General features: G+C 41.9%; 1 protein-coding gene across 2 annotated transcripts in view; it reads right to left on the bottom strand.

Annotated features, from left to right (window-relative positions):
- LOC146563205 (protein mono-ADP-ribosyltransferase PARP14-like) overlaps window positions 1–16,907 on the bottom strand; it is a 32,657-nt gene that overhangs the window by 8,900 nt on the left and 6,850 nt on the right. For both annotated transcript variants that reach the window (XM_085295618.1, XM_085295617.1), the window contains exons 6-15: window positions 16,072–16,197; window positions 14,385–14,486; window positions 11,681–13,856; window positions 10,386–10,574; window positions 10,233–10,299; window positions 6,790–7,026; window positions 3,804–4,025; window positions 3,305–3,410; window positions 2,667–2,816; window positions 2,507–2,569 (exon numbers count right to left, since the gene is read on the bottom strand). In XM_085295618.1, coding sequence (XP_085151744.1) covers window positions 2,507–2,569; window positions 2,667–2,816; window positions 3,305–3,410; window positions 3,804–4,025; window positions 6,790–7,026; window positions 10,233–10,299; window positions 10,386–10,574; window positions 11,681–13,856; window positions 14,385–14,486; window positions 16,072–16,197 — 3,438 coding nt within the window. The remainder of the gene's footprint in view (window positions 1–2,506; window positions 2,570–2,666; window positions 2,817–3,304; window positions 3,411–3,803; window positions 4,026–6,789; window positions 7,027–10,232; window positions 10,300–10,385; window positions 10,575–11,680; window positions 13,857–14,384; window positions 14,487–16,071; window positions 16,198–16,907) is intronic.

Here is a 16,907-nt window from a genome sequence, read left to right as displayed (position 1 = left end):
GGTATTAAAATTTAGTTTAAAAAAGAACATACTTTATAAATGTTATATTAAAACTCAGTGATGGAAACAAAGAATTATATATAAAATACAGAAATAAGGTGACACTAAGTGTAAGTCAATAGAAACATACAAACCTGTGCTTCCTCTGTGGGATTATAATATTATCTAATGCCATGTTAGACCCCTAATTAAAGATTGTGAAACTATTATGTAGTTTTAGTTTGCAGGATTCTCCTGAATTAGAAGAAGGTGAAAACTATTACAGTTATTAAACTGATTTGTATTACATTAGACTGCTGATTGAATGAATGATATTGTTTATGATGCATTATACTGCTGAGTTATAGGAAATACTGTTTTCAGAGAGTCAGGACTTTGCTGACTTTGCTTTTTCTGATAGTGGAGGAGACAGAGAGCACATCACCCCCACCCCAGGCAGACAAAATAGGGAGCCAAGGCCATAAGTCAGGCTCGCTGGGAGTTAGAGAGAATGTGAATGTTTAGGTTTTTACGACTAGGTGGGGGCCACTAGAGGCTAGGAGAGTTTGAGTAACCCTCCACCAGTTTGAGACTTGCTGTGACCCTCTTCATGCATGGCTCCCCATCCGGATGGTTTATGCTCATAAAGTGTTGAATTGTATGGAATAAAAGATTGTTGATTGAGCATTTATACACCGAGTAGTGTCCTTCCTTCAGCCCAAAGATCGAAAGAATTGGGAGGATTTAACACCTAAAAACAGTTGAGCAAGAAATTGTGCCAGAATTTATTAAATGATGAAAATCTTGCAAATAGTTTTGACCAGTTTATCTCCAAAGGAGACAACCTTCCTTGGGCTATTACTCCTCCCGAGTGCCAATATAAACTGCATTTACAAGGCCATGCTCTTTTTTCAGCTGCTCCCTTTAGAGGTCCTCTACCTGCTCTCTACTCTCACTACAGAGCACAGTGTCTGCAAACATCACATATCATTTTCTTAATGATATCAGTAAACTTCTCCATTCTTCAGGTGTCCTCTCATATGTCAAACAGTCTCCTAAAAATGTCTCTCTGTCCTAGACCTCTCCATACCTGCCATCTGCACCAATCACCTTTCCAGTCTTTATTCTCTTCATAGCTGGCATCACTTCCTTACTAATTGCCTGCACTTCCTTATTCACTAACTGCTCTTCATCCTACCCTCCTTTCTCTCTCATTTTTTACAAGTTAATTATTTAACTTGGATATCTGTGAAAAAAGAAATTAAAGATGCTGATCACAGAGGTGGAATCTTAGCAAAAGAATTTGATGCGATTAATTTCAAAATCCATCAGAGACAGCACTCGTTTGTAAGTTATATGCACATTTATAAATAAATGCTATAAAATCAACATTAGTAAAACTATTACATTTGTGATCTCAAAGTGGTCAATATTAGGACGACGTCTTTTCCTTTCATATTTCAGTGATTCGGTGTTTATTCCTCTAGAATTTTGTAATGTTTGCTGAAATTGGAAACGTATTGAACATGTCTGTATCCTGATAAATGGTCCAGTTATTGAAAGTTGAAAGTAAAATTCAATAATTTATTAAAGGTTTAAATTGGTAAATATCTGACCTTTAAGAATTAATAAAGACATTAAATATGTTAGCTCATTTTTTCCATTCCTTTAATGTGAAGCTCTACTTACCTTGTACCAGTCTTTGTTTGAGCCTTATTTTTATGATTGTAATCTTATATGGTACAAAGCGTCTCCTACTTATCTCAACAGATTACAGACTTTACATAAAGCAGGTATACGAGCCATGACACAGTCCACAGAAGATGATCCTACAAACTTCTGACGTTAACTGTAACACTTTCATAATGTCTGTGTTATGTGTAACGTGACATTAAGACTGAACAGCAGACTCACTCACAACACGAAGGAAAGATAATTTTTGAGTGGAAAGAAATGCAAACGTAAATGTACGAGTTTGTGTTAAGACAAGTAAGAGCTTCGAAACACTTTATAAATGTTAACCACTGTCATCAACCACTATCTTTAACAGGAATTTAATAAACTGCTACTAAAATATGTTTGATTCTGAACCCTGTATAGTAAATATAGCTTTGAACTTTAAACATAGCGCAATATTTAAAGTTCATACTTAAATTCACACAACTATTTTCGTGTACGACTGTCTACATCCATTGGATTTGTGTTATTTATTTAGTGATTTAGGTTGGCATTGTACGTACAGTGTATGTTGGGAATGATGTATTTCCTGTATATCATCTGAAATCTAGGATTCTGTTTATGAGCTCTGGACAGTTTTCAGGGAACCTATTTCACAAATAACTACTTTACGTTTGATTTCTGAATAAACTGAAACAGACTTCAGGGTTTTGAAATTAATAAATTTTCAGTTTTAACTGCCTGGTGATGCTGAAAAGGGAGTCAAGTGTGCCGTTCCATGTAGAATAGAATAGAGTAGAATAGCCCTTCATCATCAGTGTACATGTACAACAAAATTGTAGGCACACACCGAACTGCGCACACTCTCGCTCAACTGTTATTCCAGCGCCGTCCAAGATCGCCTTTGACACTCCTGAGAAAAGATAAGAGGAGAGCAGTAAGTCAGACGTCACATTGACTTTGTACAGTTAAATACAGACTTTGTGTTTTTAGCACTCAGAAACACTCACCTGCTTTAAGGTTAAAGGTCTGATTGGACGAGTTGACAATGACATCACAGGTCTCTTTGGTGATGTCACCTGACGACACCTCTAAGGCGAGCTGACCCATCTGCATCTGGTACACACCGAGGGAGGTGGACAAAACTGGGCCAAAAGTGGCTGAAACAAGCACACGCAGACTTTCAGTGGATGATTTTAGACCTGCGATTTTATCTGGAGGCTCGAAATAACACCAGTGACTAAGATCCTTATCTGTAAATAACGAGTCCTTTTCTAATCACTAATTAAATAGCTCAGCTGATTTGTCTTAAATGTGTTAAAACAAGAATTTTCAACTGAATTGAATTGATGGGGTTTAGTGGTTAGAAATAATTTTTCCCTCTTCTGCCTCATACCACTGGCCATCTGAGTCCGGCTCATAATGTTTTTAACATAAAGCTAAAAAGCGACACCTGTTGCACAACCTTAACCCATCGTCTATTTACATCATAAAGACACGAGTTGTTACTGATGGTCGTATCAGGGCTGTTCTTATAAAACTGTGACTGCCATCATGTTTCTATGACCTAACTAAACTCTATTAAATCATCATATAGTGGTTTAATATTAAATAATCACTAATTGTAAAGTTTAAAAGGACTGCTTACCTGAGGAGTGTTGTGATTGGCTGACAGGCTGTTGAACTGGTGGCTCATTAAAATCATGCCGTTCACGCTGGACGTTCCTCTGACCGGTGAACTCTCTGGTGAAACACTGACCAACAACAATATAACTTAGATGTTACTGCTATAACTGCAGCTCAATGAATTGATAAGTTAACAGTTAGACTTATGTTCACACATTACATCATTTTAAACCTCACAGCAGTTGTAATTAGATTTTAAGACAACAAAATTCTAAAAGTAACTATTTGATATAGTCTGGTTTTGTCTGTTTCTAGTTCTTATTGCTTCCTGTTGCTATATTTGCAGGCTGAGTTAATTAAACCTTCTCATCCTTCTCGTACCCGTTTCATGTGATAAACAGTATGTACTGTGTGTTACTCTGTGCTTTCACTCACTAACAGGGTGGGTTTGCTCGTCTCTAGTGCTCACTGTCAGAACATGATAAGCACTTAAACAGCTCCTATCAGAGTCACAAACTCACATCCACGGTTTGGCTGTCACTGGGGTGAACGACGATGACCACCTCTCTCAGACAGCGAGGGTTTCTGCTGCTGCTGTACGAGCGGATCTCTCTCAGCAGGAGTTTGGACACCAGGGCTCTGGGGAAGCTCAGGTTTCCTGTCCCGATGGCTGGGAAGGACAACGATGTCATCTGACGTTTCTCAGCCTCCACCAGACAGTATCTGATGATGGACGTTAACTCCTGACAAACAGAGATAAGACAAAGTGAAGCTGGACTTTAGTGACGGGTTATAAACAGTACGGTGCATATGTTGTTTTTTTTTTTTAAGAATTTTAATCACTTCAAGATCTTGGAGAACATGTTTCCATCACATGCTACCGTGGCTGAATTTACTTTTTGGTGCCACTAGGTGCCGCTAAAGCATCTAAAACGCTCTAATCAAAGTGCTGCATATTCTCTAAAATTTCTCTAATTGAGTGTGTTTAACTGAAGAATGCTAACTAAAGCAAAACTTTGGACGTGGCTTCATAACAAGCTTAATGCTGCATTACCATAGAAATAGTATCAGACACTATGAATGTGGAGCAGAAGAGGATCGTGGTGCTGTGGGGATATGAGGCCTTCGTATAGATGACCACTGTCTTCTGCCGTTCAGCTTCTCTGTATTCTGTCTGATTATTTTCTGTCTCGATATTTGTTATTTGTCCAAAAAGGTCCCGGCCTTATTTTTTTAATATTCAATTAAAAAGAAACATTTCTTCTGAATCATGTAAGTGAGCCTCACGGTTCAGAGGTTCCTTTGACTTTTCTTTGTTTAAAGAGCAGGGCCTCCTCCTGAAGTTGCCTGTGTGGGCGTGTCCTACCAGCTCTCCTGCCTTAGGTGCCACCTTTTTCTTTTGTACAGCATCAGCAATTACAGGTATTTAAGCCCAGGGAAAGGTGAGCTCTGGGCCAGAGAGCCATGTTGGTGGTTGCAGCTAGTGATGGTGAGATGAAGCCTCGTGATGAACTGAAGCTTTCCATCCAACTCGTCGACTCATGGTTCGAAGCATTGTGGTGATTCCTTTGTTCTACTGCACCATCAAGTGAACGATTCAAGTGAAACAGGCTCTGTGATTATAATGATGTGACGTGTAAACCTCTAAACTGAATAAGTAAATTGTTTTCATGGTTATTTATCCGGAATATTGTCTCAGTATGTCTGATACAAACGAGAAAGTGGAAACTATCAGGACAGACATGATTGTGTAACTGTGTAATCATGCTTATGTACATCTGGATAATGACACAAACTAGTGTGTGACGCTTCACTTTTTAATAAACTAAAAGACAGAAATCAGATTATAGGATCTGTAGTGTTGTTTATTTATTTATCTCATGGTGTTTATCATTCGTGACATTTATGACTGTGTGCATGCTTTATTAGGAGAGATGAGATAAAAAAAATCTCTTCCTTGCTGGTTCCATCGAAGAAGAAATGCTCAAGTAACTATGTAGCACGTACGTAATCCAATTCCACAACACAGTGTGATGGGGAATCAGCTGTGTTTTGCTGCCCATTTTATTTCGAATCTGGCGCAAACCGGCGAGCCAGTTCCTGAATCAGTCACATGGTATGGACTGCCCGCGAGGCCTCGAACGTCACTGCATGCGTAATCAAAGCGAGCCTCGATACGCACTTCACAAAAACTCCCCCGAGATTACCGACACACGATTCGAAGCTTCGACACACAGAACACATCACTATATGCGGCTAGTGAGCTGTATGTTGTGATTGCTTGCTCCTGCTCAGTGGAGAGTGTGTTTGGTTACTAATGTCTGTTTGACTTACTTTTCAGTTTACTGACCGATGCTTGAGTTTTGTTTTGTTTCTTTAAATGGTGATAGCAGCTTGTCCGTCTCTTTTAGTTGAGCTATCAATAGAAACTTTAATAAAACTCTTTAATTTAACACTTTTAAATTAAAGAGTACTTTTTGTTACTTCCCCCTCACCGCCTGGACCCTTTTAGGGGAACGTAACACCTTTAAATATCATCTCCCTGCTTAATCGTATCTACACCCATCTGGACCACAATATGTACGTCTCCCACAGTGTGTGTCTGACAAGGTGATTAGCAACACAGGGGCACCACAGGGGACTGTCCTCTCCCCCTTCCTCTTCACCCTCTACACCACAGACTTCAGCCACTGCACAGAGACCTGCCATCTTCAGAAGTTCTCTGATGACTCTGCGGTGGTTGGATGCATCAGCAGGGATGATGAGACAGAGTACCGGGCTGTGGTCGACTCCTTTGTCACGTGGTGTGAGCAGAATCATCTGCAGCTCAACGTGGCAAAGACCAAGGAACTGATCGTGGACTTCAGGAAGACCAGGAAACACTTGACCCGTTTCAATCCAGGGGGTCAGTGTTGACATTGTGGAGGACTATAAATACCTTGGAGTACACATTGACAATAAACTGGACTGGGCTAAAAACACCACAGCACTTTACAGGAAGGGCCAGAGTCGTCTCTATTTTTTGAGGCGACTGAGGTCCTTCAACATCTGCCAGAAAATGCTGAGGATTTTCTATGAGTCTGTGGTGGCCAGTGCGATCCTCTATGCTGTTGCATGCTGGGGGAGCAGGCTGAGGGTCGCAGATGCCAACAGACTTAATAAACTGATCCGTAAGGCCAGCAATGTTGTGGGGATGGAGCTGGACTCCCTCAAGGTGGTGTCGGAGAGGCGGATGCTGTCCAAGATAAAGACAATGTTGGATAACACCTCCCACCCACTCCATGACATGTTGGTCAGTCACAGGAGCTCGTTCAGTGAGAGACTGAGATTACCCATGATGCACCACTGAACGACACAGGAAATCATTCCTGCCTGTGGCCATCTCCCTGTACAACGCATCCACCTAACACACTGGTTACTGCAACAGCTACAGCCTTTTTGCACACGCTCTCCTCTTATTCAGCCATTTATCAATATGTGATTTTATATATACATAAACAGCCTCACCTTCTCTGCCTGGCCGCCTCCGTTGTCCCAGGATGGACAAACAGCATGAAAGACTTTGTGACATGTGAGGTTGTAGCCGTCAGTGATGATGACTTCCCCGTGCCACAGTGTGTCCCTTCTGGCTTCAGAGTAGATGGCGTCCTGCAGACTCCCTCCAGCCGCTGACAGGATGGCTTTGGACACAGCTCCCTGGCTCAGGTTCAAGTCCTGTGAGATGGTGTTGACGATGACGTCAGTCTGTGGAACAAAAGCAAAATGGCACAAAGTTTAAGCTTTAACAATCAACAGTTCACGCAAAAATACAAAAACATTTTATGATTTTCATTTTTAAAACAAATTGGCCGAGGAACTAAATGTCTGCACAGTGTGCCAGACGATACCACACTGCTTACAGCAAAGCAGGCGTCTGTTTAGGCTGGCCAGATTAGATTTTTGTAAAATGCCAACGTTAAAACAGCAAAAACAACCCTGAGCCAAATATTCAGCCCCACAATAAAAGTTTTTCCTTTGATAATTCACATTAAATGATAACAAGGAAATTATTTTTGGATTTTATTGCATTATAACCACTTTGAAAATATGCTTCAGAAGACATTAAACTCCAGAAAACCAGAATCATTCATGATTCCAAACATTTTTTACAAATAAATAACTGAAAAGTGTGCGTGATTATTTGTGATTATTCAGCCCCCTTTGGAATCATGTATGATTTTCGTTCCACTTCTCACGTGTGCACCACTTTGTGTTGATCTTTCACGTGGAATTCCAATAAAATTGATTCATGTTTGTGGCTGTAATGTGACAAAATGTGGGAAAGTTCGAGGGGGTCGAATACTTTTGCAACCACTGTACATCACGTAATTGAGAAATTAGAATATTGTGTTCTACGGTGTCAAAAGCAGCAGCTAGGTCAAGCAAGACAAGAACAACATGGTTACCAGAATCACATGCCAGAAGGTTGTCATTAAAAACCCTTAATAATGCAGATTCTGTGCTATAAATGTCATGGTCCCTGTGCCTCCCCGGCCAGCCCAGTGTGGCCACAAGTGTTTGTTCTTTTTCTCTCTCTCTCTCTCCTACCTGTCTGCCTGGGCGGAGTTCTGATTGGGCTTCCACCCTTGGCCCACGCACCTGCAGCTGATCTCGAGTGAATTGCAGTCGACCTCTGGCTCTTCTTAAGGCTGGGGCTCTGAGCTATTTGTCGCTGGAATATTGAGTGACCCTCGTCAGTATTGCCTGGCTTCTTTGTGAATTAGTTGTTCCCGTACTTGCTGCCGTCTTACCCTCGTCTATGTTTATAGGTTTATCTGGACCCGCCCATTTTGATTCCTGGACCCCGTGAGTGTGAGTGGGTGTGAGGAGTGTTTGGACAAGGAGCGGAGCAAGTGTGAAGACGTGTGTTTCCCCCCTATTGACCCCCGGGACTAGGGATGGGTATCGTTTAGGTTTTACCCGATACCAGTGCCAAACCGGTACTTTTGAAACGGTGCCGGTGCTTAAAGAATGGAGAACACAAACTTTGTCCAAAAACCTCTCATGTTTAGCTGTTTTCCACTTTTTCTTTGGTCATTTTAGCCTTTTTGGCCAGGGTGAAGGGAGTATCTGCCATCAAACAAGAGGACAGCCGCATGTAGCTATGATGATGTTTGCTAGTTCACCTCACATGCATTAATGTAATAACGTGGTTAGCCTACTCAACGTAAATTACACACGAACAACATTAAGCTCCTCACGCAGAGAAGAACGGCTGCTGCTGCATCATCATCCTCATCATTTCTGCTACACTGGCAGGGCTAGGGGCCAGGACTCTCCTCTTCGGGTTTTTGGGGGATGTTGCATAACAGGCAACCCACGCACAGTAGATGTGCTCGGTGTGAGGTCTCGCAGCAAGCTATCAAATACGGCGCATTTCTGGGCTTTTAAAAAAAACGCTATGCGTCGCCAGGTGTTTCATCGGATTCGAGGTGTTACCTCCTTTGACAGTATCACAGTATCAGCTTAAAGCACTTGTTGCTGCTGAGTTTGCATATTTTGCTGTGAAGTACAGCCAGACTTTGACCGCTTCGCCTTGGACATTTTTAATCTGTAGCTCTGCTCTAACAGAACGTACGTACCTGGACCCGCCTACTATCCTCGGAAACGTAAAATTATTCGCTAGAATTCAAAGTGTATGACAGCTCAGGAATAAAAAACAACGAAATAAAGCACCGAAATGTGCGCTGCTTTTCGGTCTGGTTACTACCGTTTATGTCAGAACCGGTACCCATCCCTACCTGGGACCCTGGTGTCTCCCCCCCCACCCCCTTCACGTGTACATAGCGCACCAGAGTGATTAATAAAGTGTTGTTGAACCGTGCTACCTCAGTCTGCGCCTGAGTCCGTTCCACCACCGTGACAATGAAGGCTTTTAAAACCTGACTGAAAAACCTCAAAGACGCCATTATAAACTAGAAAATCTTTCAGCTGACTAAAAACAATTTGTGGAGGAAAAGGATCCCGAGGGGAACATGTGGGCTTTATGTGGCGAACCACATCCTCTAAAGTGGAGAGCGTCACAAGTTCAAACTGAGTGAAAACAGCAGTGCAAGGGGCAGAGACAGAGGGTCAGAGTCAGGAGCTGTGATAAGAGCCCTGGTGGTGACAACCTTTTCAATAAAAAAGTTCAGAAAATTATTGGAAATATTAGGAGAAACTTCCAAACAGACATTCAACGGAGTATTAAGAACAGTGTCAAAGGTCCTAAATAACACACGTGGGTTATTTAGGCTGAAACTAAACCATAATCTCTGTTACTGTGACACACAGAGGGCTGACACCAAACTGTGAATGTAAATAGTGATCTGTTAGATGTGCTGATCCTGTGTTTTCAGTGTCATAATTCTCTCTCTCTCTTTTTTTTTTGGCTGTTGTATCAGTAACTCGTAAAGATAGTACTGAATATTTTATTTATGGGTATCAGAGTAAAGGTAAATATAAATGCACGCCACACTTTTCAGATTTCTATTCGTAAAAACACCAGGTATAAACACTTCACAATTATGTGCTACTTTGATTGACCAATCTCACAAAAATAGAAATAAAATACATTTATGTTTGGGGCTGAAATGTGACAAAATGTGGAAAAGTTGTGAAGAGTTGTGAATACATTTTCAAGGCACTGTGTTTATCCTAGTAATCTGCAAAGTTTGAGAAGTAAAGACTAATAAAAAGACGTGTGATAAGCAAAGGAATGTGAGTGGTCAGATAGGGGTCAACAGAGAGTGATCAACAATGGACAAAACTATGAAGGTTTTCTACAAATTGTAATAATCTAGAATTCACCTTTAATCTTGGTTTTTCTGTGTATGTGATCTAATTCTATGTTCTCATGTTGTAATTAGCTCTAAACCAGCAGTTTACAGAATCCTCTCAGTCGTGATCCAAACAGCACCACAGGTACTCACAGTCTGGTCCTCAATGTTTCCCTTGCACAGAATGATCTTTAATCCCTCAGCCGTGGTCTGCTCCAACCTACACCCAATCAGATAACAGCAGTGATGACATCACACTATGGCAGAGTTTTATACAACCAAAGAAAAGAAGATGAGGAACCTTACCCTCCGTGCTCTCCATGGCTGGTGTGTTGCTTGGGACTTTGGCTTCCTCTGTTACCCTGATGATTTCCCCAAGATTCACCTCTTTCTCCTCGTCCTCCTCCTCGTCCTCCTCCTCTTCCTCCTGTTTCAGACCAACTGGCACCATGTGACTGGCTCTGACCTCGTTCGCCTCGACCTCGGTGATATCCACTGAGAAACAATTTTAAAATATTTAAGTTCACTTTGTTTTAATAAAATGGTGGACATTCAACTTACATGCTGCATGTAAGTTTCTTTGCAAGCACAAACCCTGTGTCAACTATCTTGGTATCAAAATAAAGCTAACACTTGTGAGATTTCATCAGACGTTTAAATATCAGAATCAGAATCATCAGAATCAGAATACTTTATTGATCCCTAGGGGAAATTATTTTTGGTTACAGTGCTCCAGTATAAACAAACGGTAACAAAGACAGACAATACACTAAGTAAGAATAGCACAATACACACACACACACTTTGAAAATATGCTTCAGAAGACATTAAACTCCAGAAAACCAGTAATCAACATGTGAACATGTGAATTACGCACACACTCACATACATTGGGCCTGTTTTGCCTTGTGCCACAGTCAGTTTAAATACCCCTTGTCCCTTTAAACTCTGAGGGGCTGTAACTTTTTGGAATCTATGAGAGCTCAGCTTTTAGAAAATGTATGGTTCACTTGGTTAGTTGTGGTTCCGTGCACATGGGGCTCGGTTGCTTGTTTTGATGGACATTTTGCGAAATGATGTTACTGCTGTTTTAATTGTTTGTTGTGTTTACTGTGTTGGGTGGTTGTAGAAATGGTTTATAGCTTTTAGCTGAGATTCAGAGGTTTCTGTGGATGCCACACATCCCGGGACTTACATAACGACCTCATGTTATAGCAGATAAAATTGAATCTTCCCTCCTTTTTTGTAGCTCTTTGGTACCAGAGATGCTGGGTACCAAAAACAGTAAATCTGAGTGAAGATTTAAAGAAAGTTATATTGTATTTATTTGTTTTAGGGAGAGCGATTACCACCACACTGTCAGTTATGTAGCATGGCAAAGCTAAAGGTTTAGCACAAGAACTGGAAAAAAGCACATGGATGTTGTTACATGTGAGCCAATGCTGCAAGCCAAGCTAGCTGTTTGCCCTGATTCCAGCATTTTTGCTAATCTAATCTAACTACTTGCTCATTGCAGCTTTTGCTTTATGTTTTATTGTTGATGGGCATCAATGTTGAGTTGCATGCAGTAAAAGTTCATTATTAAAAAACTTTAACATTACCCTGAAGCCCCTGTTCGTTTCCCGCCTGCTTGCTGTGGGATGGTCATTGTAGGTCCGAGGTCAGAGAACTCCTTGCTCACAGCTGTGGCCATGACTCTGACGGTCGTATCATTGTTGTCCACCAGGTGAATCTCAGTTAATGATCTCAGACCTTGTGGGCTGTCACAGTACTCCCGAACTGCCTGGGCTATGGTCTCAGCACAGAGGTCAACAGGGAAACCAAAGATGCCTGAGCTGATCGCTGGCAGTGCAATGCTGGAGCAGTTGGCCATCTCTGCTTGTCTCAGACTTTCTCTAACGGCAGTCTTCAGGCGTGACACTGACGTCTTCCTGTCAAAGTCAGAGAATCGTGGACCAACTGCATGGACAACATGTTTGCAAGGCAGGTTGTATGCATCTGTTATGATGGCGTCACCAGGACGTAGACGTCCATTTTTAGCGACGTAGTCACTGCTTTCTCTCTGCAGCTGTGGTCCTGCAGCCTTTAGCAGTGCCAAAGCCAGGCCACCAATGTGGTCTAAGTCCTCATTAGCTGCATTGACCACAGCGTCCACACCAAAGCTGCAGATGTCCACCTTACTGACAGAAATCAGTACTCCACTGTTGGTCTGCACTCTGCACAGGGTAGTTTCTTCTTCATAATTCTCTACTTCCTCTTCTTCTTCCTCTTCAATCTCTGGACGAAGGAGAATAACACATCTTAACTCATTCATTATTGTAGGCAGGAAAATGCTTCCTTGGGTTTGGAAGTATTTCTTTGCTCCGGGCTTGTCCACAGTTAAGGTGTCAGTGAAGAGAGCACTGGCCAGTTCCATAAAGCAGGATTTGGTTTTCTGGACATGAAGACGAGCTCCAGCAAAGCTGATTCTTGGCCTCTGTACATGAAAACTTACTGAAACATTATTATCTTTGGCAATACTGTACCATTCCTCTGTTCTTTTCTTTTCAATAAACTGAACAGCAGCACAGGATTGGACACGAATGGTTTCTTGAACTCGTGAGTAGTTCTCAACAAATGCCCTCAGACTCTGGCTGACCTCTTTCACTGGATTCACAAAACCAGCCACTGTTATTTTTCTCTCTGGGTGCATCTGAATGGCCACAGTTTTTTTCTTCGATAAGTTGAAGATATCTAGCAGGTTTTGTTTCAGGTCCACCCAGGTAGGGAGTTTTAGAACTTCCGGATCTTCCACATTTACAATCTGATGAGCCAAAGCAGCCTTCATCTTACTTTCCGCATCAGCAAGGATTCTGTCAGAACTCCCAAACAGGAGAAGCCCTTTGTTGTCGATGGTGTAGATTGCACTGATGCCTTGAGATGTGAACAGATCCTGGGATAAGTCCATGGGATCCAATGTTCTGAGAAAGTCTAGAAGACATGGGGGGACATTCTGTTGTTTCTTACTCATATTCACATTCCTCTCCAAGATCCATGACTTAGTCTTGTAGACCTCTGCAGTGAGTCCTGTAATGGTTAACTTCTGGGTGCCTTCATCATAAGAGAGTTTCATCTCAGGAGAAATGTCCAGAGCAGCTTTCTGGAGCCCTTCCTGCTTCAGGATGTAGAACCATGCAGGGGACAAAATCATTTCCTCAGAGATGCTGTTTGTCTGTCGTTCAATGTGACTCATGGCTTTCAGAAGAATGTTCTCCACAGGAGCCCTGATTCGTTTTATATCATCAGCTCGGCCAGCAACAGTCAGAACTCCTTTGGATGCATCCAGCACCAGGATGGCATCTTCCTTCACAACTGAACGTACATCTTTCTCTGCAGCTGTCCATCCCGGTGTATTTGCTTGACATTCGAATGCCATGTACTGAGACATCAGGCGACGGAAGGCATGTTGGGCCTTACTCATCCAGTTTTCTACATGTTCTGCTGTCAGATCTTGCTGCCTCAAAAACTCTGGCACAGGGCTGAGTTTCACTTCAGGGCCATTCAAATCCACTCTGCAGAAGTGTGGACGCATCTGATCATTGATGTGTTCTGATAGTTTCTTCTCCACAAGGAATTTCCAGATAACGTGGAGAACAGGCTCTGTGAAGGGCTCGGGCATCTTCCATGTTGGGCGTTCTTTGCTGTACAAGGCGGTTCCCAGTGACTCATAGTATGGATATACCTTCACTGTGATAGATTTCATCTCGAGGTCTTTCTTTACACAAATCTTTTCCACAACTGCAGCAAACAAGGAGCAGAGAAGCAAAGGTTAGGTAAGTGGTGTTAAGGGGATTTTTTTTAATGTTTCTATAAAGATTTATCCAAGTCACAAGGGGTTTTGAACCTTTTTTTTATCTGACATAACCCCACAGACATAAAACATTCTTCTATAACTCCTTTCATATTCAAATTATTTCATCCATCCATCCATTCGCTTCCGCTTATCCTTTCCAGGGTTGCGGGGGGCACTGGAGCCTATCCCAGCTGTCATAGGGTGAGAGGCGGGGTACACCCTGGACAGGTCGCCAGAACACTAACACATAGACGCAGGCAACGATTCGCACTCACATTCACTCACAGATTCACACCTATGGGCAATTTAGATTAATCAATTAACCTATCCGTCAGTCTGCCCCAGGGCAGCTGTGGTTACAACTGTAGCTTGCCTCCACCAGTGTGTGAATAGGGTTAGGGTCAGGACCCTCTTGCTGTGCGGCTACCATGCTAACCACCGTGCTAACCAACATGCCACCGTGCTAAATAAACCTTTAGGGTCGCTGAAAGTGATGATGGCAGCCTGTTCAGTTGGGATCATGACAATTTTGGCCGGCAGAGTCCAGGTCTTCTCAAAATACAGCTCCAGCATGTCTAGAAATAAGACAGAAATACACAATTTTACAGCTGCTTAAAGGATAAATTCAATTTCTAAAGGTTCGTCTCCATGAAATTTGACAATAACGTGAGGTTTGTGTAATGATGAATGAGCTCAGGAACAGCAGAACCCCCTCAGGACATCCAGCATTCATTGTAAATAACATGACATAACTCTTGTTTTAAAACACATATTTATGCCGTAAATAAAAGTCAGCTCAAACTGACAGATATAACTTTTCCAAAACATCACAAAAAACTCTAATAATATAGAATCTACTACGTGTGAGAATCTTTTTTTTACTGCAGGTGTTTTTCTGAAACAGTTTTGGCAAGAAATCCTGAGACATGCTAGGATCTACAATTCTAATAATTCATCCCATATATTGAAAACACACTGTAATATGTGCTGAACCTCACGAAAGAGGAAAAAAACAGATCTGTTTTTTTATTATATTACACACATATTACAGTGTGTTTAAAGAAATTTAAAACCCGGATAATGTGAAATGGTAACAACAAAAAAAGAAAACCAGGAGAAAAGGAATCATCAACAAATATGCAACAAAGCTTCAAAATACACACAAATACACAATCAGCAAACTCACATGAATCTAGTCCCTGTCAGGACTCTTGCTGCAGCATTTTGGATCAGCTGAAGGCTTTTCAGGGAGTTTTTAGGACTTCCTGATAATAATGAATAGTCGTCCAGCCCGGTTAGAGACCATATTTCTAAGATTTTCAGGGCCAAGTGCAATAACCTCAGTTTGATCTGAATTCCTGCAGTTTAACTCATTGGTGTGTGTTATCTGGCTTCATGGACAGATAGAGCTGGGTGTCATCTGCATAGCAGTGAAAATGTATGCTATGTCTTCTAATGATGCTGCCTAAGGGAAGCATGTATAATGTAAACAGAATTGGTCCTAGCACTGAACCCTGTGGAACTCCATAATTAACCTCAGTGTGTGAAGAGGACTCTCCATTTACATGCACAAACTGGAGTCTCTTAGATAGATATGATACAAACCACTGCAGTGCAGTACCTGTAATACCTACAGCATGTTCTAATCGCTCTAATAGGATATTATGGTCGACAGTATCGAACGCTGCACTGAGGTCTAGCAGGACAAGCACAGAGATGAGTCCACTGTCAGAGGCCATAAGAAGATCATTTGTAACCTTCACTAAAGCTGTTTCTGTGCTGTGATGAGCTCTGAAACCTGACTGAAACTCTTCAAATAAACCTCTGCAGATGATCTGTTAGCTGTTTGACAACTACTCTTTCAAGGATGTTTGATATGAAAGGAAGGTTGGAGATTGGCCTATAATTAGCTAAGACTGCTGGGTCTAGAGAAGCTTTTTGAGTAAAGGTTTAACTACAGCCAGCTTGAAGGCCTGTGATACATAGCCGATCATTAGAGATAGGTTGATCATATTTAAGATTGAAGAATTAATTAATGGCAGGACTTCTTTGAGCAGTTTTGTAGGAATGGGGTCTAAAAGACACGTTGATGGTTTGGAGGAAGTAATTATTGAAGTTAGACTTTTATATACAGTCTATGGTTTTTAGGAGCATATGTACCTTCAACCACAGTCGGAGGAAGACTCTCCACTCGGATGTTCGTTGCCGCCTCCAGAGGCCGAGCGGTCAGTCCATGCTTCTTCATCTTTGAGCTGGTCTGACTTACAGAGAGGAATCTCTCCACATCTGCAAAATAATCCAGATTAATCCTTTCAGACTTAAACTGTTTCATCAGAGGATGAGAGACAGAGCTGGGCTATAAAATGTCAGATTTATTTATTTTAGTGTTATTTCTAATAGAACTTGTTTCAAGGTTAAAATCAATGTTTAATCTCAAAGACTGAGCCAGCATAAGCTGTCCACTGATATCAGCTCTACAATGTTTGTAAGGACATTTGAAAGACACGGTTTGAAAATATAAACATCTTAAAGCAACATTTCCAAAATGGTAAATGGCCTGTATTTGTATAGCGCTTTTCTAGTCCCTAAGGACCCCAAAGTGCTTTACACAACCAGTCATCCACCCAGTCACACACTGGTGATGGCAGCTACATTGTAGCCACAGCCACACTTGGGCGCACTGACAGAGGCGAGGCTGCCGGACACTGGCGCCACCGGGCCCTCTGACCACCACCAGTAGGCAACGGGTGAAGTGTCTTACCCAAGGACACAACGACCGAGACTGTCCAAGCCGAGGCTCGAACCGGCAACCTTCCGACTACAAGACAAACTGCCAACTCTTGAGCCACGATCGCCCCAAAACATGAGAAATGAGATCTGGGGTTGAATCCAACGTGAACACTGAGCTCAGACGTGGAGTGAAAGGTTATACAGAGGAAAAAAGTAACCCACATGTGTCTGAAACAGCGTACATTAAGATAACAGTTTTTTATATT

Source organism: Mchenga conophoros, linkage group LG12, assembly GCF_057382185.1.
Source record: "Mchenga conophoros isolate Kocher_MC1m ecotype Shallow Benthic linkage group LG12, M_conophoros_male_GT1.1, whole genome shotgun sequence".
Classification (NCBI taxonomy): Eukaryota; Metazoa; Chordata; class Actinopteri; order Cichliformes; family Cichlidae; genus Mchenga; species Mchenga conophoros.
Note: the sequence above shows the minus strand (reverse complement) of the source record. Positions and strands in the feature narration are given on the sequence as shown.